The sequence below is a fragment of the Misgurnus anguillicaudatus genome, chromosome 14 (genome assembly GCF_027580225.2).
Source record: "Misgurnus anguillicaudatus chromosome 14, ASM2758022v2, whole genome shotgun sequence".
In the NCBI taxonomy this organism is placed as follows: Eukaryota; Metazoa; Chordata; class Actinopteri; order Cypriniformes; family Cobitidae; genus Misgurnus; species Misgurnus anguillicaudatus.
This window is the reverse complement of record NC_073350.2, coordinates 3,252,762-3,276,511: the sequence shown is the minus strand read 5'-3', so window position 1 is coordinate 3,276,511 and position 23,750 is coordinate 3,252,762. Positions and strand designations below refer to the sequence as shown.

General features: G+C 36.5%; 1 protein-coding gene across 11 annotated transcripts in view; it reads left to right on the top strand.

The window, feature by feature from the left end:
- Positions 1-23,750, top strand: part of LOC129427325 (band 4.1-like protein 1) — a 126,401-nt gene that overhangs the window by 74,630 nt on the left and 28,021 nt on the right. For all 11 annotated transcript variants that reach the window (XM_073875736.1, XM_073875742.1, XM_073875741.1 and 8 more), the window contains exons 4-12: positions 1,468-1,572; positions 10,342-10,384; positions 11,036-11,111; positions 15,174-15,392; positions 15,883-15,970; positions 16,183-16,335; positions 20,335-20,432; positions 20,990-21,165; positions 23,336-23,532. In XM_073875736.1, the coding sequence (XP_073731837.1) occupies positions 1,468-1,572; positions 10,342-10,384; positions 11,036-11,111; positions 15,174-15,392; positions 15,883-15,970; positions 16,183-16,335; positions 20,335-20,432; positions 20,990-21,165; positions 23,336-23,532 (1,155 nt within the window). The remainder of the gene's footprint in view (positions 1-1,467; positions 1,573-10,341; positions 10,385-11,035; positions 11,112-15,173; positions 15,393-15,882; positions 15,971-16,182; positions 16,336-20,334; positions 20,433-20,989; positions 21,166-23,335; positions 23,533-23,750) is intronic.

Sequence of the window (23,750 nt, the reverse complement as noted above, 5' to 3'; positions counted from 1 at the left end):
CATTTACTTTATCGTGACCTGACTATTAAAACATGTTATGAGATATCGCCACTGATATATTTATAAGCAGCATGCAAAAACATATCTCTGACACTTATAAAAAACAGTTTTATATAGTACTGACAAGAACAAAGTTTAATAATAATAATCGAGTGCTCGTATCGCGTTAAGAATAAATGAGAACGCAATAGTAACGTTATACAAATAGTTTTATTAACTTTTACCTCGCGCCAAAACAATAACAACACAAAAGACACTAAATATGAATTAAAAAACAAGTAATAGTTTGATCATGACACCAAATACTGCTGATTTGATCTCATTTTGACGATCATAAACAAACAAGGCCAACATGATAGCCAGGGAATCCCTTTCAGAGATGTAGCCCAGAGAGGGCGGTGGTCAGCGGGGCGAGTGAACACTGACGTCCGCTCATGCTTTGGTTCTCATTCGTACCGAATCTCACTAAGCAAACGTTCAAACAGGCGCTATCTTTACTAATCGACTGCAGATTTAAATATAATACATATACATTCTCGACTGAACTAATCTTAAAACTACACTTTGTGACCAAGAAACGGTAATATAAAGTAACGGCTTTTCCGTCCATTGAGTTGTTATGAGCTTCAAAGCAGCCGAAAGTGTTACCTGTCATTCTGGCCGCCCTCAAATCCGTGGCGGAAGAAGTAGTTCTCAAACAAAGAGGCTTTTAAAATAACTCCGTTGTTGTTTTCTAGTTTTCGTTTTTCAAACGTGTGCCGTCGAACTGTTGCAATATCGCTCTCGGAGTCGTGTGATATAGCTCTATATCATCACGGCTGTGATTGCCTCCGGCACTCGGCCTCTGGCCTAATCACAGCCGTGATGATATAGAGCTATATCACACTCCTACTCGAGCGATATTGCTTAAATATATATATATATTGAATTTGAATATAAGAACTATATGCTGATCAACAGTAAGATGTGACACAATGGTAATGGGGATGTGCATCTGTACATTGAACAATTAAAGATGTCACGAATATCTGCCTCAAACAGATTAAATGGATTACTGTGAACTGTAGGCCAGTGATGGACTTATGTTCAATGATTTGGAAATAAGACATTAAGAGATATTTTTGCAATGTCTCATTAATGATTTACTTTTGTCACACTATACTGATATGTAATAGTTGCAATTTATTAATCTGCTTATGTTGTAATCACTTGTAATTCATAGAGTACTTTTAGTTGCTGTAAAAATATAGCATACAAATAGAAGTTTTCCCCAGAAATGTATTCCTGAAATGCACACGTGTCTGTCAAATGTAAATTGTATATTTGACTGTCAAAATACAGACAAAAGAAAAACACACAGTATTTCCTTAACACAAGGATTTATAAATAGTTATTGTTTGTAAAGCTGCTAAATGCACAGTTTTCTTCTTTGTGTTTTAACCCTTATCTGTTTGATTGTGTTTGCAGAAACTGTGTAAAGGTCAACTTCTCCTGGACATGGTGTGTGAACATCTAAAGCTGTTGGAGAAGGACTACTTCGGCTTGACCTTCAGTGATTCTGACAGCCAAAAGGTCAGAGAGCCGTTTGAACGATTTCCATCAATACTCCTCAGACTCTACAAACCATTGAAAAGAAAAATCACTCTTTCTAGCTCTTTCTAGTATTTCATTTTCTTTTTCCCAGACGCAATAAGAGCAAATTGAGTCTCCTGCTTTTAGGTTTCCATCTCCTCTGGAAGAGATCTTTACAGTGTCTGAAACTGTGATTGAACAAAAGCCCACAATCAAAATACAGAGTCAATATGAACTGAAACAACTCGCATCAAAAACTGAATTATCTAAGATATGTTATTGACATTAGTGTAAAAAATGTATGCTCCCTTTCCACGTCAAAATTGACTTCTGTATATCCAGTTTTATTACCTTAGGAATAAAAGCACGAGAAACGTTTAAATCAAATTTGATGCCTAAATGAAACATAACCAACAATTAAGTCTCCTGAGCTATAAAAGAAGAACCTCTGAGCAATATCATTTTCCTCTGGGATATTTTGATAGATTGTGAAGTTGTTTCGGAGAGTTGCAGTCTCTTGAAGCAGCAGGGTACAAACAGGCCCTCCTGCCAGTCGCTGAAATACAGTATTGCATATTCTGAATTCTTCAGTTCACATTGAAACAATGCTTTTGTTCTTGTGTTCGGGGTTGAGACCCACGGGAGGCAGGGTAATTGTTGTGGAGAGAGAAGCAATTTTAGTAATTATGCATTGGCTGCGACTTGGCTTTCTGAATGGCATCCGATTGTGCTGTCAGGTAGCTGTGTGTAAGTTACTGACATGAGCTAAAACGTTGCTTTTTGGTATGGATTGTGAAACATACTATTGACAAAAAATATACTGGATTACAGTGGCGGCCGGTGACTTCTTTTTCTGAGGGCGCTTGATGCGAAGTTCGTCACAACATGTATGTAGCCCGTCATATGTATGTATGAACTTATCTAACTCTGGGGGATACAGTGAATAAGCTAAATTCCCAAAATCTGAGCGTGTTCCTTTAAGAGAGTGTCTTGCGTGTATGTTGTGAATGGAGCGTCTCATTTATCATAAATGGTTTTGACGCGTGTGCAGCAGGCACTTATTTTGACAAAACATGTGATGCACACAGGATCTCTCAACACTCCGAACACTTATTTTGAATTAGCGCCTCTCGGATGAGCAGTCACGAGCCGCCACTGCTGGATTATTTATTACTCTTTCAAACTCTTTAAAACTATTGTAATTGTAACCATAAGCAGTGATTTCACTCTTTCAGTTATATGTGAAGTTTTTGTGAGGAGTTTAGGCAAAAGTTGTATCTTGAACGTGCCACGCATTTTGTGCTGCATACGTGAATGATACCTCAAGTTATATCAGACTTAGGGCTTTATTGTTCCGTTTAGGGAAACTGAGATTATATGCACACATTAGTAACCTATTACTTCCATATAACAATATAGAATTTTTAAGGTGCACTTACTTTTCAGAGCAAACAGACTTACTATTTTTGCCTATATCAACTTGGCGGTTGGTAAAAATAGACCAAATTGTGTTCTTTATCATCTTCTTCCTCTACAAAATATTGTGCAATTCATTTAACATGTGAAACAATTAAATTACAAACTCCATTTTTTCTTTGATTTCTAAATAAATTATCAGGTCTCTCAATGATTTAGGGCCATTTTTAAAAGATCTTAGCTCATGATCTAAAGCGCACGGCGCACAGTGTTGAATGAAGAGTGTGTCTGAATCCACTTTTGGTAATTTAATGGTGGGATAAATGGTTTTTGCGCCTAGCGCAAAGTTTTAAAAGGGTTGTTCCCGTAATCGCGTAATGAGTAATGGTTGTGTTTTGGGCATAACGTGCAATAAACCAATGAGAGTCTCATCTCTCATCCCTTTTAAAGCCAGTTGCACTCGTGTTGATTCCCTATTTAGATGGTGGAATTGTGAACTGGAATTGGAAGAGGACCATCAGTTTAAGATTGATGTAAAAAATGCATTGTTTTTATTTGTGTTTAATTTTTTTTCTTTTTATTAAAACCTTTGGTTCCCTTTAAAAATTGTTTCCTTTCGATCATGGAAATAAAATTAGCAGGCTTTTAATTGCTGTAAATGAATGGATAGCCTACATGAACTCAGTATAATGCCGTGAATGCTTTGAAAAGCATTATATAAAAAAGGTTCTCACTTCACCATATTTACAGGCACAAAGTCATCATATACAATAAATCTGTGGGGTACCATTTAAAAATTAATGCAATATTTGCTTTTTTTCAAAGCTAAACATTCAATTACTTACCAGGCTACAGGTAAACCTGCTCTTTACACCTTCTTACTTCTTGTAATTTGTCCTCATTTATGTCCAAGAGACTCAATAATAATATTTTACATTTTAATGCTTTAATTTTTCATAATTAAAAACGTTTGTGTGCTGCTGTGTTGGAGTGATAAGCCAATGCGCATTGTCATAACGTTTACAGGTGCATATTACTACTAACCCGCTCTTTAAATAACAAAAACAATATTGCATCATTGACATTAGAGCAGGTTTTAATTGATCAGTGGCGTAGTCTGTTTTAGGTGCAAATGCATTTGCTATTTAAACAAAGTGTCGCTGAATGTGAAAATGATAACTGCGTCGGGCTGAAACTAGCAAAAAACACTTGCAGATTGCGCTGCATTGTGCCGGATGTATGATATGGCCCTTTATGTTCAATATCTAAATTCTGAGAGCAATAATGTCACTGCAAATATTTGCACAGCGAATTGCAGTTGGTGTTTTTTCTTGCATTTATTTGCATACTGATATGTGATTGGCCCTTTTATCTCTTGCATCTAAATATAGCTGCCAGTATTTACTGTAGAGAACGTATGTTATGTGTTGAATCTCATACACAGCCAATAGAAGAGAAGTGTCATGACAGCAGCAAAGCAGCTCCAATACACATAAAATCAAAACCTAAACCATGTTTTTATGCCATTTTGGTGTGGATATTTCTGCAGGTGATTTAGTAACAAGGCACACATTAAAAGGGCAAAAATGAAAATTCTTTCATCATTTACTCACTCTCATGTTGTTACAAACTGTATACATTTATTTGTTCTGATGAAGACGAAGGTAGTTATTTTGAGAAATGTTGTAAACAAACTGTTTATGAGCCCCATTCACTTCTTTAGAATAATTTTTTCCTACTATGAAAGTGAATGGGGTCAGATGGGCAGATGTTCTTTAAATCATGCTACAATGCAATAAAAAAGATTGTGTAGTTCATGCTAGTTCAAATATATGCTGTCGTTATGCCAGAGACATAACACATAATAAGTTGTATTGGTAAATTAGAATTATTTAAATAGAAACACATTTTTGTGTTGTCAAAATAGCATGTGATTAAACATGAATCATAACATGACTATTGTTGCATGTCTCAAAGGATCTCGAAATACACCGCCTTCTGTCAAGTTTTACTGCTTATAAGAATGATAGAGTTTTTAACCATCATCCCTGCTGTCAGATATCCTCCTCTGAAACAGCACTAATCTTGCTTTAGCTTTATGCCAAACATGTCATAGTAGTGGAACTGAGCTTTATTGATTAAAATGCAATTTCCCAGCCATCACAGAAGATATTATTGCCATGTCATTTTCATGCCATTTGGGAAAAACATTTACTCTTTAATGTCAGTGTGATATTCGGATAAATAAACAGAAGTAGACAGCCCCCCCCCAAATTGTTAATGAGAGGGAACGTTTATAATGAAGTGCTCTTTACTTTGGTCAGACACCATGAAGATTGTGACAGATAACTGATACTCATTGTGCATTAATTTGCTTTGCATGTTGATAAATGAACATATGTCTTTTTTGGTCTGTGTTTGGAAACAGAACTGAATGTACTCAATGACTCAAATGATTGTGCTACCCATCATACACTCAACTACTGTGCTTCAGCACAATACGGTTCACAAAAAAGAGAAAATTTTACATTACTCATCCTCATATTGCGGCAGACCTCTACTACGCTAATATGTTTTTTCATAGACATAAAGGGAGATTTAAAAAAAAAAGTTTATGGTGCCAGCAGCTGTCAGTGCAGTGCTGCTGTATACGGTAGCTTAGTGATAGAGCACGGGTTTGAATCCAGGCCCATACTGATAATAAATATTGTAATGTATTGTTGTTTTAGATAAAAGCATCTGCCAGATGCATACATGTCAATGGCAAACAATACACCATATAGCACCGGTGAAGCACCTGTGTAGAACCATATGGGGGCCATATAGAACCACTATAACACCACATATGGTTCTACACAGGTGCTTCACCGGTGCTATATGGCACTAAAAGCGGTTCTTCTATGATTACGACCAAAGAACCACTTTTGGTGCTATATAGCACCGTTTGTTTTTAGAGTGTATGCTTGGATTTCTTTACTGGCGCTTCGAAAAAAGTAGTTCTGAGAATAAACCACTTGGTCAATGAACAGACTGAGGCTGCATAACAGTATATGGCTAACAACATTTGTACTTTAGCACTACAATATTTTTGCAGTATCCAGTATGTATACATTGCACAGTAGCCAATTTTCTGTAGACCTACTGTATGCAGGGGTTGGCTGAATCATAACACATTTGACAAAATTTGCAAAATACAATAAGGGCACAATACTGTACTCACAGTGCACAAAATACCCCATGAGCACAATCTAGTATCTAATATCTAGACACACAAGTTATGCAAAATTTAGATAATACCTGTAACTGTACATCAGTTACAGGTGAGTGAAATAATACAAGTGAAATAACGTGAGTGTAGTAGGGGAAACCGGGGCTGGTTGTCTCATGGGTTGGTTGTCACACTGCTTATTCCAGACATACTACATGGTGCTGTGGTACAATTTTGATATCAATTTGTTAGCCTTTAATAGCTTACTCATTTGCACTTGAAATTTTGCTGAGCAGACACAAAACATTGAGGTTAGGAGACAATTTTTTATTTTTATGGGTCAGAGTAAATTATCATGTTGGTGTTGTTTTTGTGTTGAGATCTTGTAAGATGTTAGTCATTCAAAAACAAAACACTCATTAAAAAGCTAAAAGTAGTAGCTTTATTTTGAGTCATCTTTTAGCTATCAGCTTAGTATGTTTGTCAAGAAGTCGGTTGGGGATGGTTGTCACACAGCTTGCAGGGTTGGTTGTCACATGTGAGTATTGGACATGTAGACCTTTTAAGACTGTTTGTCGGTTTGTTTGTTTTTGTTTGCTGTTAAAATAAAATAAATAAAGCATTAAATAAAGAGCTTTTAACACTAAAAATTATTTCATTTTATTTCTCAACACAGTAGACAATGGGGTTTATGCCCAGCTGCACTACTTCCTGAACTTCGGCCGGCTTCTTGTTTCCTGTCTGCCATTGTTGGACGGGCTGATTAATCCAGGTGTGCCTGACCTCAGTAGTCACAACAACAATAATCAGACACACCTGGATTAATCAGTTTGCAGCTGGGCATAAAGCCTATTCAAGTAACTGATCACCCACTTTAATCCCATTGTTTAAACATAAGGGGCATTAATAACAACTATCATAGGGGTGCATACGTATTAAAACTTATTTGCAGTTTCAAGCTTAAAAAACTAAAAAGTTACACATTATCTTTTCAAATCCCAATTTATCACTGAAATCCTATTGAATCACTATAGGGACAACCATGATGGGGTTGGTTGTCACATTGTGTCAGAGTGTCTTTGATGGTTAATTACTTCCTGTTACAATACATTTGAAAAGTAAAAATATACACATTTAAAGCCAAGACTCCAAAGTTTCATTTCATGTAGGAATTACTGCTGAAAGATTTTTTGAAAATGAGCAATTCATGCATGAGTAAAAATTGTGACAACCAACCCCAGTCTCCCCTACATTATACCTTTGGAAAATTAGAATATGCATACAATGTATGTACACATGTAATGCAGTACTGCATATTATGCATATTAAACATTTAAGCTTTTTTGCTAGAATTTTATTCAAAACATAGCCAGTATTATATTTTCAAACTGCAATTGTCAATATTAACCAAAAGAAAGACTATTAGTCTATTGTTGCATATCCATATCCTCAGTACAAAACAGCCTTATGCTGGAAATGAAGTTTATGCAGATGTATTGCAGATTGCATTGATCTCTTCTGATCTTTCTTAATGCCCCAAACAGCGAGCATCTCATTTAAATTTAAAACCACGGTGGAAAAGACAGATGCTGAGATTTGCATTTATCACCTGCTGCAACTCCCAGCAGAGAGATGCAGCGCCTTACTGTGTATCAATTCAGAGACATTAGGACAGCATTTTTTTAAACCAGCATTTTTACTTAAAAAAGTCAAATATATATCATTAAAAATATCATTTAACATCCCTTAAAACTAATGTGCTGTGTAATCATAGCCATGCTAACATTCAGCACAATTTAAGTGTGATATAATGCTTTTATACAAAGGGCCACTGACCACAGTGTTTGCTCTGCTTTTGCTTTCTGATGCTATTGTTTTTAACAAACAAAAAAAAAATCAGCATTTCCATGCAAGCCAACTGTTCCTGCTCATTCCCACACTAGATCTACTCGCCATTTAAAAGTGGTTCAATAGGTCACAAAACTCACTGTTTGGATCATATCATGTTTTTTCCAGTCACAGATTAGATTATTTTTCAGATAAGAAATATATTATGCCAGTAAAAATATTATGCTAATTTTGGAAATACTTTACAATAAGGATCATTAGTTAACATGAACTTATAATGAACTGCACTTATACAGCATTTATTAATATTTTTTCATGTTAATTTCAGCCATTACCAATACTTTATTAAAATCTTGTTAACATTAATTAATGCACTGTGAACTAACATGAACAAACAATGAACAGCTTTATTTCTATTAACTAACATTAACAAAGATTAATAAATACTGTAACAAATGTATTGCTCATGGTTTGTTCATGTTAGTTAATACATTAACAAGTGTTAACTAATGAACCTTATTGTAAAGTGTTACCCTAATTTTCTACTATTGAGTCCATTCTTCGGTATGGTATCACCAGCTAATTTGGACATTTTACAGTTAAATCAAAAACTCTGATTTTTTTATCTGGTCAAGACGGCAGGAAAGATCATGGGTACACCAGCACCCCTAAATCTGTGGGAACTTTTTGATCAGACAATAATCAGGCAGGCTAAGATCATTATATCAGATAACTCTCATGTGTTGTTTTCAGAGTTTGAGCTTTTAAACTCAGGAAAGAGGTACAGGGTCCCTCTGTGTAAATATAATATAAGTATAAGTGATCACTGGTTCCTCTTTCAATTAATCTCATAAATAAGCAGCAATGTAGGTGAGACCAGGAATTTTTTCTATTAATATAAATGTTTTGTTATTTGTGATTGAATGTTATGTATGGTCATGATATGATATCATTTTGCACTAATTGTTTTTAAGTAACGGTAGATTGCAATTTTGCACAGCTACTCGAGTGGTCTTAATGTTTTATGTACTTCTTGAATTTTATCTGTTTTATCTTTGTATCTGTGTTGTGTCTTTGTTTTTAAATTTTCCTGTAGCAATTCCCTTATCTCCAAAACAAATTTCTCCCTAGGGAGGCAAATAAAGATACTTTGACTTTGATTTAATACTTAAAGAGCATTTTAAGTTCTTTGTAAGTAGTTATGTACAGTACACAGTAAAATACCAGCTTCAAACGTTATAAAACAAGTGAACAGTCATTAAAGAAATAAGAACAATGACTTCTCTGTTTAAATTTAGGGGGGGAGGGGGGGGTTAAGGGTATTTCATGAATTCTGACTTATTAACACAGTTGAATGGTCTCCTCATGCTAAATATAGGCAAAGTGTCAAAAAAGCAGTTGGACGTGTGACTGAATATTTCTGTGGCAAATGCACTTCGCTAGGGTTCATACAAGTTTGAGAACGTTTTTTTCCAGCCATGGGTACATTTTACGCACCATGGGTAAACATGACATATAATTTATTTTTATGATCAAGTACGTGTCAAAGGCATTGAGGACACTAGAAGGACACTAGAAGTCAAAGGCATCACTTCATGCGACAGCTTTGTTTTAAAATCAAAACTCATGGCACGAAATAAGTGTGTTTTTGGATGTAAGGAGAAGAAAGCCAGAATTATGGAAAAAATGGATATAGTTTGTTTATCCCGGGTAGCAGTGGAGTTTTGCGGTTGTATGTTTGTTTAACGCTGGATTTCGTTGAAAAGTCCCAACCAGGTCATGAGTTGCAGGCGGTAAATAAGACTTCTGTGTTATGTTGGAAATTCTCTCTCTCTTTCAAGTATATTCATAACAACGAAACTAAAATGAGAGTGAGATTATGTTCACTTTAATTGTTTTTTTCAAGAATACTTGTGGAGAATGTTTTTTGTGTATGTGTCCAGTCAAGACGTTTAGAAAACTGATTTTTGTGTGCACACATTGCAGCTCTCTCAATCAATCCATAGCTCTAATGTTGGGGTTATATTTTGTCATAGCAATCCTTATTTGAGTTTAGCAGGCCAAACATTTTTCTCATGTGGGCTGGATGTTGCCTGCGGGCCACCTTTTGAGAGACCCTGCATTAAAGCATCCCAGAAGAGTCAACCCTCGAGAATCAGAACTAATGTTTCTCTAAATGTTTATAAATCTCTATCTAATGCATGTTTTGCTTTAAATGATGTTAATATATCTTATATGGTAAAATAAGACAAAAATGATATTGCATTTCATGTTTTTTTCTCTATTGTGTTTTGCAGAACTGGTTGGACCCATCCAAGGAAATCAAAAAACAGATGAGAAGTGAGTGGATGAGTCATATATTAAACTTTCACACAAAATACACACAATCAGCCTCTATTAGAGTCTGGCTCTGTTTTATACTGATCACCTCCATATAATGCCAACCATATTGATCTGTTAAGATTCATCTTTTAGATGGTGCTTCCAATGTGAGAGACTTTAAAGGAACACTGCACCCATTTGCATTAAGCTGTGTATAGTTAGAAACCCAGTCATGTTTTTGAATGGTCGTGCATCATTCCCTCTGTTTCCCCTGAGACAGGAGAAATATGGATTTCAGAGTTGCACTTCCTATGTAAAAATCATCATTTTGCATTATTGAAAGAAGGAAGTCCTATATCTTTGTAGAGGGGGTGAGACAAACACTCCTTTTCTCGGTCAAATAGGCACCAAATTTCGACTACAAATATGATCCACTTTTAATAAATATTACTGTTTTTCTACGGGTGAAATGCTCCTTTAAACAGTAACTCAGGCCTTTTAAAGTGACACGTTTAGTTTGATCTTTGCTTTATGGGCTGCATGCAGAGACCACTGAAGTGCTGCTCTCATGAGAAATAGTTTTAATGTTTATTACTCTGTCCGTCTGCAGGCATAAGTAATTCACATAAGTGTTGTGCATCTTTCTCATTTGTGTGTGTGCGTTTACAGCTTCTCCGTGGCATTTTACTTTTGCTGTCAAGTTTTATCCACCGGACCCCTCCCAGCTCATAGAAGACATTACCAGGTGACCAATAATCTTCCCTCCACATCTCCTGGTCTTCATATGCTTTCTAATAGCATATAACATCTAGAAAGCAATGTGACCAATAAATATACAGTCTTGTTCAAAATAATAGCAGTGCAATGTGACTAGCCAGAGTGGTCAAGGTTTTTAGTATGTTTTTTGTTGCTACGTGGCAAGCAAGTTGCCGGTGGGTTCAGTGGATTCTCAGAAAACAAACAAGACCCAGCATTCATGATATGCACGCTCTTAAGGCTGTGCAATTGGGCAATTAGTTGAAAGGGGTGTGTTCAAAAAAATAGCAGTGTCTACCTTTGACTGTACAAACTCAAAACTATTTTGTACAAACATTTGTTTTTCTGGGATTTAGCAATCCTGTGAATCACTAAACTAATATTTAGTTGTATGACCACAGTTTTTTAAAACTGCTTGACATCTGTGTGGCATGGAGTCAACCAACTTGTGGCACCCCTCAGCTGTTATTCCACTTCATGATTCTTTAACAACATTCCACAATTCATTCACATTTCTTGGTTTTGCTTCAGAAACAGCATTTTTGATATCACCCCACAAGTTCTCAATTGGATTAAGGTCTGGAGATTGGGCTGGCCACTCCATAACATTAATTTTGTTGGTTTGGAACCGAGACTTTGCCCGTTTACTAGTGTGTTTTGGGTCATTGTCTTGTTGAAACAACCATTTCAAGGGCATGTCCTCTTCAGCATAGGGCAACATGACCTCTTCAAGTATTTTAACATATGCAAACTGATCCATGATCCCTGGTATGCGATAAATAGGCCCAACACCATAGTAGGAGAAACATGCCCATATCATGATGCTTGCACCTCCATGCTTCACTGTCTTCACTGTGTACTGTGGCTTGAATTCAGAGTTTGGGGGTCGTCTCACAAACTGCCTGTGGCCCTTGGACCCAAAAAGAACAATTTTACTCTCATCAGTCCACAAAATGTTCCTCCATTTCTCTTTAGGCCAGTTGATGTGTTCTTTGGCAAATTGTAACCTCTTCTGCACATGCCTTTTTTTTAACAGAGGGACTTTGCGGGGGATTCTTAAAAATAGATTAGCTTCACACAGACGTCTTCTAATTGTCACAGTACTTACAGGTAACTCCAGACTGTCTTTGATCATCCTGGAGGTGATCATTGGCTGAGCCTTTGCCATTCTGGTTATTCTTCTATCCATTTTGATGGTTGTCTTCCGTTTTCTTCCACGTCTCTCTGGTTTTGCTCTCCATTTTAAGGCATTGGAGATCATTTTAGCTGAACAGCCTATCATTTTTTGCACCTCTTTATAGGTTTTCCCCTCTCCAATCAACTTTTTAATCAAAGTACGCTGTTCTTCTGAACAATGTCTTGAACGACCCATTTTCCTCAGCTTTCAAATGCATGTTCAACAAGTGTTGGCTTCATCCTTAAATAGGGGCCACCTGATTCACAACTGTTTCTTCACAAAATTTATGACCTCAGTGATTGAATGCCACACTGCTATTTTTTTGAACACACCCCTTTCAACTAATTCAACTAATTGCCCAATTGCACAGCCTTAAGAGCGTGCATATCATGAATGCTGGGTCTCATTTGTTTTCTGAGAATCTACTGAACCTACTGGTAACTTGTTTGCCACGTAGCAATAAAAAATATACTAAAAACCTTGATTATTCTGGTTAGTCACATTGTACTGCTATTATTTTGAACAATACTGTACATCTCAATGTTATAAAAATAAAGCAATGTATTAAGATGTTTACATTCTAAATCCTGGGTTGTTTTAACCCATTGTTGTGTCAAATATAAACATTTGCTAGGTTAATTTAACCCAACAAGAAACCCACATCCCTTTTTGACTCAACGCTGGCTTGAAAAGAACCCACCATTTTTTTATAGTGTCATTAGAATCTGAAATATGCAGAAGCCTTAAAGGAATAGTCTACTCATTGTCAATATTAAAATATGTTATTACCTTAATTAAGAATTGTTGATACATCCCTCTATCATCTGTGTGCGTGCACGTAAGCGCTGGAGCGTGCTGCGACGCTTTGATAGCATTTAGCTTAGCCCCATTCATTCAATTGTACCATTTAGAGATAAAGTTAGAAGTGACCAAACACATCAACGTTTTTCCTGTTTGGGACGAGTGGTTGTGCGGGCAAGTTTGGTGGTGCAAAGTGGAGCGTGGCGCTTTTCTGGGCGGATTTAAAAGAGGAACTATATTGTATGGCGTAATAGCACTTTTGGGAGTACTTCGACTCGGCGCAATAACACCCTCCCTCTCCCATTATGAGAGTGAGAAGGGGAGCGGACTTTTCAGGCGAGTCGAAGTACTCCCAAAAGTGCTATTACGCCATAAAATATAGTTCCTCTTTTAAATCCGCTTAGAAAAGCACTACGTTTTATTTTGTACCACCAAACTTGCTCGTATAACTACTCGTCTTAAATAGGAAAAACGTTGATGTGTTTGGTCACTTCTAACTTTATCTCTAAATGGTACCATTGAATGAATGGGGCTAAGCTAAATGCTATCGAAGCGTCGCAGCGCGCTCCGCTTACGTGCACGCACACAGATGATAGAGGGATGTATCAACAATTCTTAGTTAAGGTAATAACATATTTTAATATTGAAAATGAGTAGACTATTCCTTTAAGAGACAATAGAATATATTTTTTCTTGTTTTCTCGTGATCACAACATAACAAAAGTTTTACTATTATGATTTTAAAAGTTGTTTTCTCATAAGATACTTGAGCCATGATCACAAAAAGGAAGGAAAACATATTAAAGAATGGTGCCATAGAATGTAAAATTATATTTATCTAGTTATAAATTATTAAATGATGAGTTCTGTACATGGTAATGACATATTGCGAGCCTCAAACACGATTGTTTTCTCCTTCTTATGTAAACCACATGTATGCAAAAGACCGCGGGAAAACAGACCAATCTCAACATAACACAAACATACAGTTGCCCCAACATTAAATTACACATTAAATTAATTGCAATGTTGTTACAATGCTAAAAACTAAATTGTGACTTCTACTAGTTAGTGCTATATGCTAACGTTTAGGCTGAAGTTCTACTATTGACGTTAAAGTTATGTTTTGCAGGTCCATACTGAAAAAAAATCACAAACTTACCACTCAGAAATGTCCATTAACAATCTCCAAACAATTGATTATTCCTCAAATATGTGTCTTAATCTGATAAAGACTCAAGCATAAGATCTGTTTACACACACACACAGAGCTACTGAAGGAGCTGCTCTGAGAAACAGCCAATCAGAGCAGTGCTCAATGTTATTATTCATGACCCTTTCAAATGAGGTAATAATAGACCATTTCATTCTAAAGGCAAATCCTAGGGTTGTAAATGGCCATGTAAAACCGTCTCTGGATAATTTTGCACTTAATAAAGCCTCATGCCTTCTATGTAGATTTAAATTTTAACATATTATTCCAATGCATTCTTTGGCACTTTTAATGCATGATCTCTTAGGGCTTACATAGAAATATAATGAGAAATGTGTATGATAGTATTTCCCAACACCGTCTTATATGTGGCACCTCTGCTAGGATGTTTTTAGAAGCTCATTAGCTTCCTCACAGAATGTTGGAGATGTCTCCCTTTTTAACCCACAAACAAGCTGATGGGTTAAACAAGGTGTTTTATACATCTAAAACATCCTGGGAGAGGTGCGATGTAGGACTGGGTTGGAAAACACTGGTGTATGAAAATGGTAACAAACTTCACCTCCTCACCTCACAGACTGCTTCTCTTTTTGCCTGCATGCATAGCGCAGCGTGTTTACATAAAGGAAACAAAGTAACATGTTGTTTTATATCTCAAAAGATTTAATATGTAAATTAACATTTCCGTTTAACAAACATTTTAATAACTACGTGTGATGATCTATAATTTTACTAATGATAACAGATTCCACAATGAAAGACAATGCAACCATCTTTGAACTTTTTACATTTCCATTCAATTTGTCGACTACCTACAAAGGCTACAAATCAATATTTAGTATGTTCACTCTCTATTTCAGGTATTATCTGTGTCTGCAGCTGCGGAATGACATTATCTCCGGCCGCCTGCCCTGTTCTTTTGTTACGCATGCTCTGTTGGGCTCTTACACCATACAGGCGGAGCTGGGAGATTACGATCAGGATGACCACGGCTCGGACTACGTCAGTGATTTTCGTTTCGCCCCGAATCAGACCCGCGAGCTAGAAGAGAGAGTGATGGAGTTACACAAAACATACAGGTATGAGATTTTTATTCATATGTCTGTAGTTGTTTTTTTTTCAAACAAATTCATGGTCCAGTGTTTTTTTTTGTTGCTGTCATGAAAGTGAATATATTAGAAGTCTCTGTAAATCTTATCCCAAGATCTTTTAACCGACTATTGTTCTTCATGAGAATATCAGTGAGCTTGTTAGGTACTGTCATAAAGCATCTGTTGGCAAATACCATCTTACTGTTCAGCATCTGTCATTGATGTTCATCTGAAACTTATGTCAGTATCTTAAAAGTTAATGGTGTGGATAAATCACACAGTCAGGTCTGTAGTACGAGGCGAACGGTCCAGTAGCTTCTTTAGCAAGTTTCTATGTGCCGGCCTTATTTTGTAATTGTTGTTAAGTAGTACCAAAAGAAAAACTTACAAATTAGTTTTTCCGGTTACTGTTGATGAGTGGAAAATGAATGTAAAATTGAATTAAATAAAATGATTTGCTGTTGTAACTGTGGCTCAGGGGAATGACGCCTGCAGAAGCCGAAATTAACTTCCTGGAAAATGCAAAGAAGCTCTCAATGTACGGGGTTGACCTGCATCATGCTAAGGTACACTCGGTTCACACTGATCTTTTATAAAACTGTTTCCATGGCATGCTAAAGAAGAGCTTCACCTTTCTTACAAATATCTCATTTGTTTCACTTTGTGTTCTAGCATTATTTTTGCTGACTCTTGTCATAAAACGCCCTCATTGTGACAGTGAGTAACTTCTGCACCTTCCAACTTTATTTTTCACTTTATTCCTCTCTTTCTGTTGCAGGATTCAGAAGGGATTGAAATCATGCTGGGAGTGTGCGCCAATGGTCTATTGATTTATCGTGACAGGCTGAGGATCAACCGCTTCGCCTGGCCAAAGATTCTCAAGATTTCTTACAAAAGGAGCAACTTCTACATCAAGATCCGCCCTGGAGAGGTAAACAGAGCTTTAAGATGATCTCAATGCTGAACCATGGAAATTGATTCAAAGCAGGTCAAGCAGTGAGGATCTTACAGCAGTGTTAGAGAAGCGACAGTCAGGCGCGGAGCTATGGGCGGGCAGATTGACAGCTGGCCCGCCCAATCAGAAATGTAAAAAATACTACTCTGTATAGTTAGACATGTATACTACTTTATGTGGTGTAATTTATCTATTGCATGTTATGTTAAAAACAGTAAAATTATAAGTAAGCCTGATAACTATTTAAAAACTATTAAAGCAGTTGAATTTTGCGTTATAATGAAATATTCCCAAGCAGATTTCATCCATGATCACTTTAAGAAGTTTTTTTGCAAGCAAGTAGAAAACGTATTTTGAATAACAACAAGTTATAAATATGTGCTGCGCGCTTTCCTCTCAATAACATAAACACACAACAAATATGACAGCAGGGTAAAAAATAGAAAGAAAACATCTGATCATAGTGATGTTGTTTGATATAGCGATAGCAGCACTATAAGTCACGCCACGTTTATTGCTACACTTTATACAATATAGCCTATTGCTTTTAAGCAACAAATAGCCTATCATAACAACCTATAAGCCTACTGTGTAATTGAGACATTAATTTAAGAAATGCATTAAAGCAGAAAGACGTAGGCTGCGGAAATATAGTGGGTTCACTTCAATCCACACCACAGACGTTCTTGGTTTGCTTCTTATTTATTAAATCAAGGCAATTGTTTGATCAAACATTGATTTATATTAAGATACAATTTATACAAAACGAAATTCACTTTAAAGAAAGTCTTTCTACAAAACAAACCTCGCAAAATCGCTTGCCCGACGTCCATTACGGGCTATGGCGAATTCCTGTCGGGCTAAAAAAAATGATGCGCCTTGGCCGTCGGGCGGAGGAAAAAATATTGTAATGTGTTTGCATTCTCTCAGATTTAGTTAGGTAATTATGTTGTATGTAATTCGGCGTCATCTTGTTAGCCATTACTATTCTCACTAACAAGTGAAACTGTCTGGAAATAAAGTGAAAGCATTAAATCCATTATTCCTTTCGTTCACGTCTGATATGCGCGCTCCTCGGCTCCGCTCTTCACTAGTAGGCTTGCTCTTGTGCTCATCAAAAAGTATATTAAATGTTTATTTATTTGTCATTTCGTTTAACATCAGAGTCTAACATTATTCTAGCAATTCCCTTTTTCTTTCTTTATTTAGTAAGTTAACTTAAATATGTGAGAACGAAAATATATTTTTAGTGATTTGCCTGAAGAGAATATGATGTTAGAAGCTTCATTTTAAGCATTTAGTAACCGTATTTATTTAAACACTTTAATAGGTTATTTAAAAAAGTATAAGTTTTTTTTTGGGTTCATTTATATTTCCTGTCACTGTGTGCAGGTTCTTTTTTGTAGGCTATGAGAGCCCAATATTTTTTTTACCAAAAAGGCTTAATAAATGTCACGTTGCATTACAATTTAAAGTATCAATAAAAAAGTGTATGCTGTTTAAATTAGTGTTCTGAAGTTTTGACGAATTTTATAGACTTGTTATAGTTTCTTATTCAAAAGTGACACCCATAGATTCAGGCCCACCCGGACTTAATCCATGCCCACCCATATGTCACGTTCTGCATCCGCCACTGGCGACAGTACTTTCAATCTGTAGCAAAGTTACAGTACATGCTGTGCATAATTTAAAGTTTCATTTACAACATAAGGGCCATTGTTTATTCCATGTATCTTCTACTGGAGTCCAAGAAATATTGTCCCAACAACCCTGAACATACGTTGTTTCATGACATTATAAAAACATGAAACAGATGTAAATGATCTGAACCTGATGAAGAACCTTTAAGTCTTTTGCATTGCTCATTTAACATGTAAAATGAATTATAATTATATAAATGTGTTCAATAATACTTTTAAATATAAAGGTGGTTCACAATGAAAATTTTGGTTCATTCAAAAACTTGCTCAAAAGTTCTTAGAAGAACCATTTCTTTTTTACGATTTTATAATCTAAAGACATTTTTTATATCAATGAACCGTTTATTTTCATTTATCCCAAAAATTTTTAATTCATTTATCCCAAAATTGTCCCAAACCTTTAATTTTAGAGTGCAAGAACCATTTTTGACTGAATGGTACCATAAAGAACCTTTAACATTCTAAGCACCTTTCTGTTTCACCAAATGTTTTTTGTATTGAAAAGAGGTTCCTTAGATTATAAAAAAGTAAGAAGTGATTGGTCTAAAAAGTTTTGGGCCCTATTTTAACGATCTAAGCACATGGTCTAATGCATATGTTGCAAGTGCAATCAGGGCGTGTCCGAAACCACTTTGCTTGTTTAACGACATGATAAATGGTTTGTGCGCCTGGCACACAATCTAAAAGGGTTGTTTCTTTTAATGGGTGTGTATTGAGCGTAACGTGCAATAAACCAATAAGAGTCTCATCTAGGGCTGCGAAGGTATGGATTATTTTCTTACTGCGGTGAGGAAGCAACAAATCATGTGGTTATGCGGTTAACAATTTTTTTAGCCTATTGCATCATCGCATAGCCTAAATAACTGAGCAAAACTTATGGATACTCAAATCAATGCTCTGAATTTCTGCTGTCTATTTACATTTACTTAGGTAAAGGTCACCAAATACAATAAATCCATGAGGTAGCATTTAAAAATAAATAAATAAATGCAAAATTATCACTTTTTAAAAGGCTACATGTGAAACAGCTCTTCTCCCAGCTGATCTCAGCTTCACACCTTTTAAAGTCCTGTAAACTGCTCTCATTTATGTCTAAGAGACTCAATAATAATCTTTATCATTTTAATCCTTAATTTTTAAAAACGTTTGTGTGCTGCTGCGCATCCATGTGTGATAAGCAAACGCGTGTCGTCATCCTATTAGCATATGACTAATGCGCTCTTTAAATAAAAAAAACTATATTGCACTAGTGTAGTCTATTTTATTTGCTTCAATATAGCAATGCGCCTGAACACACCTCATTTTCAAGCCAGTACACCCATTGGCGCAGAAATGGCCGCAAATGCATTCGCTATTTAAACAATGAAAATATGAACGCCATCGGGCTAAAACTACATAAAAAACTTGCTTTGTGCATTGCGTTGCATTGTGCCGGGTGTATGATAGGGCCCTTTGACTGATCTGAGCCTGTCTTCTTGTCTTTCTCCAAAATAAATAAGCAAACAGTGCCTTAATATTAGAAAGCATGTCTAGGAAGACCTTGATTCCACAATTTTAAAGGAGTAAAGCCTTTTTGGGATTAAAGACGTTTACAGTAAAACTACTCTACTGTACTATACAAAGGTGTTTCTGTTGCTTGCACATGCCTGCTGTGGTCTTATCAATTATAGCTCCTAAATTTCCATTGAGTAGATGTTGAGTAATGTTCACTTGACTTGCATACCAATTGAAGAGTCACTTGAATGGTAATGGAGACGGGGAAAGTGAATGAATCGCGTTGAGGTCTGCGATCTGATTGGTAGAACTGTCCTGCTATTAAACTCGGTCAGGTTGGCTGGCTCAGTGGCCGCCTCTCGACACAGAGAAACGCATAAAGAGCCCCTTCAATTCACTGCTGCAGCTGTGGCCAGTGCCCAAAATAAGACCGAGATGAACCAATATAGAGCGCTTAAATGCCAGGGTCATGTTTTTCTCCTGAATCTGAAAAATGGCTGTTTTTCTTTCCCCGGAGAATCTCAGAGCTGGATTCTCTCTCAGGGTCATTTAACTGGAGATTGAAGACAGAGATTATGTGTAATTAGACCCTGTTGGGAGCTCAGAAGTAAAGCTGTTACTTTAGTACTCATGGATGAGAGCTTGCGTTAGCAGTGGGTAACAGCTCAGTTATGGCCAGATGAAAGGTTGTCCAGTTCCTTTACAACTGATCAGGACCTTTTTCACTTTTGGAAGTGTCATTTATACATCTGATGTGTAATTCTCTTTTTTTGTTTAACAGTACGAGCAGTTTGAGAGCACCATTGGCTTCAAGCTTCCTAACCACAGAGCTGCCAAGAAACTATGGAAGGTCTGCATCGAACACCACACCTTTTTCAGGTGAACCTGCAGATTTTTCACACCATTCTTGCTTTGAGTTTATTTAGCTTCACCTTTTACTTACTTTTCATCTTTCCCATGTCGAGTAGTAGAAGTGCTCGAGAAAGTTCTGGTAGGATTGACCTGGATTCTCAGATCAAATACCTGTAATATCTTATCCTCCTGCGCTCGCTCCATGTGTCATAGAAAGTGTTTGTCATTTTTGTTCTTTGTCTAAATTGGTTTCTACATGCTCCAGTTTAATGGTGTGTATACTCCTCTAAACATAATGGTTGTTGGAAACTGTTAATCAAGCAATCAGTTGGTGAAATGTGTTAAAAACTCCAGATTTGTAATCATACAAATCTAAACTCTGCTCAAATTAAAACTGACTTGGGGTCAGCTCTTTTGACTGGCAAGCAATTACTCCTTAGCCATTAGCCATTGCAAATCATCATGTAACAACTGCACAGCAACACCCTTGCAACCACCCAAAATGCTTTTGAGATTTGAAACATTTTTATTGAAGTTCAATAAATAGTGTTTAAACTTAAAAATTGTTCTGCATTGATTTGTAGACTAGTATCTCCCGAGCCACCACCAAAGGGCTTTCTGGTGATGGGTTCAAAGTTCAGATACAGTGGAAGAACACAGGCCCAGACACGACAGGCCAGCGCTCTGATCGACCGACCTGCTCCACACTTTGAACGGTCCACCAGCAAGAGATACCTGCTTTCTCGCAGCCTAGATGGAGGTAGGAGCTCTTTCACTTTTCTCACCTTTGCATTTAACTACAGCATTATTGTTTGTGTTGTGGCCAAGCTCATTTTCACTGCATGGGGACTTCTCTGTCTGTGTTGCTCTTTCTGGTTTGTTACTGGCTAGCAGGCAATCATGGGTTTAAAACCGGAGCGGTCACATTTGTGAATCATCCCTGACGTAAAATTCAAAGACTCATTAAACTTTTAAGAGCTCAAATCAAACCAAACCCCTTTTGTCATCAATAATTTGGAATTGATTTAAAGTGGGTTTTTGCTTATTTATTTATTTCATGTTAATATCTATGACTTCACATTAAGTGAAAATTTTGTGTTGAAACTTTGAAGTTGGAAACATTTTTTAGGTTACCAATTAAAGTAATTTTTTAAGTTAACCCAACTTTCACTTTTTACAGTGTAATTATTAGACAACAATATAATGAAAGCCAATAACTTCAGCTTCATCTTTACATTTTCAGTTTGAAAACAACTTAAGGGTCACTAAGGGGATACAGTTTTTACACTATTGTAGCATTACTGCTTTTTGGCGTTTGTGTTTTTGTTCTTGAACTATTTGCCTCTTTGAAAATGGCTTTAAGAGCAAAAATTCTCACAACAGAAATAAAATTATACAATTTGACGTTGGAAAAAGCCATTTGATAAAGTACTTGGTAAGGCTTTTTTAAATACTCAAATCAATACATTGTCGTTACATAAACTTTGTAAAACTGACAACGTATGTCCTTTCAAAAAATAAATGAAAGCATCTTTTTAAGGACCCTTATTGATTTTTGGAGCAGTCATACGTCCCATACACACTGCAAAGTTTCAGGATTGAACCCCCTTAATGATCACTCCATGTGTCTACCGAACAAGACTCACTTCTGAAACGGCAATGATTGACACAGAGGTAATCATAACATTGTTCTGCCGTCTAACGTTTAGCATTCGCTGAAAGCATTTTGACACAAGTAATATTTCAGTATTTTGTTCTGCAATTTGAATAAAAAGCTGTTTACAGAGGTGTTGTGTTATATGAGGCTGCTTCACAGAGCGCTATCTTGCAGTGTTGCCATGTACATTTACCATGTACACAGTCTTTGGTCCCGTACACACTGCATATTAATTCGGTTGTCACTTTCTCTTTTAATCCTTAATCCTGTTCTGTACACACACAGTTCAGTAATTACGGGACTGACAACCGCATTCTACAACCGAATTAACTTCGCAAAATGCAGGTAGTGACAACCGCATTTACAGAAAATCTGCAAAGTGTGTACATAACTGAACTAAACAACTAGTAGTTAATAAAGTTTTAAATGTGCATCATGAACATGACAGGTCTCTCTCTTCTGAAAACATAAATGCCTAGAAGGGGGAAAAGGTTATGTATGCGCGGTGCAGACAGGCCAAGCGATTGCTGACTAGTGTTGCCAGATCTTGCACGAAAAAACAGCGAACAAGAAAAATCCAATAATAAACTAAAATAAATCCAAATGCTTTACCTCAAAGATCTTAATATTGGGACCGGCACCTTCACACTTTAATAACACCAAAAACTTGATCGCTTCATGAGCCAAAAGCCTTAAACGGTTAAGCGCTAAAATGGTATGTGAGTACAAAAAAGACGAGGACCTGGCAACACTGCAAGACAGCCCGCTGTGAAGCAGCCTCAAAAATAGGTACCCTGCACAACGCCAAGACAGAGTTTTTTTGCAAAACGCTGTTAAATTATTTTGGTCAAAGCTGTGAGTGATAAGCACGCGAGAAGGCAGAACGTTGCTATGGTTATCTCTGTGTCAATCATATTTTTGGGAGTGAGTCTTGTTCCGTACAGACATGTAACGAACATTTAAATGCGTTTGTCACTCCCGAAAGGGCTTTACTGTGATTTCTTGCACATGCAGAAGACCTACAAAGTCCCTGATGCATGTTTAAATACTTTATTAACATATATTATTAAGTAGATGTTCAGTTCAGTTATATATAGAACTGCATAGAATTTCTGTAAAAGTTCTGCCAGGTTATATATTTATTTATATTTTATATAAGATATAATTAATTATAAAGATATTATAATTTTTTTATCATATAATAGCTGATTTGCTTTAATGAAGAAACATTTGTTCTAGAGTTGTAAGTGTTTAACTCGTATGTCTCTAACAGAGTTCTCCCGACCGGTGTCAACACTGGGTGAGATCCATGATGGCCTGTCCCAGAAAAGCGAGAGCGACCAGCCTCACTGTCTGTCTGCAGATGAAGGTGAACCTGATCTCAGTCTGGACCAAGACCAAGATCAAGACCAAGATCAGAGCAGAAGTGAAGAGATGGTCATGACTCCAACCAGGAAAAAAGACATCAAGGTAATATTGTTTTTCATCAGAAGAAACACAAATGTGACATTTGGCTGTTAGTTCAGTATATCATAAACTTCACGGACACGCTCCTCTTTACCTGTCATTACTAATGACTTTAACTGTAATAGCTGTAACATCCCAATCCTGCTTTAAACTGACTTCACTGCTAACACCGAACATAATCTGACTCGAGTCATTTTTCTCCTCTTTTACTCTGTATGGAT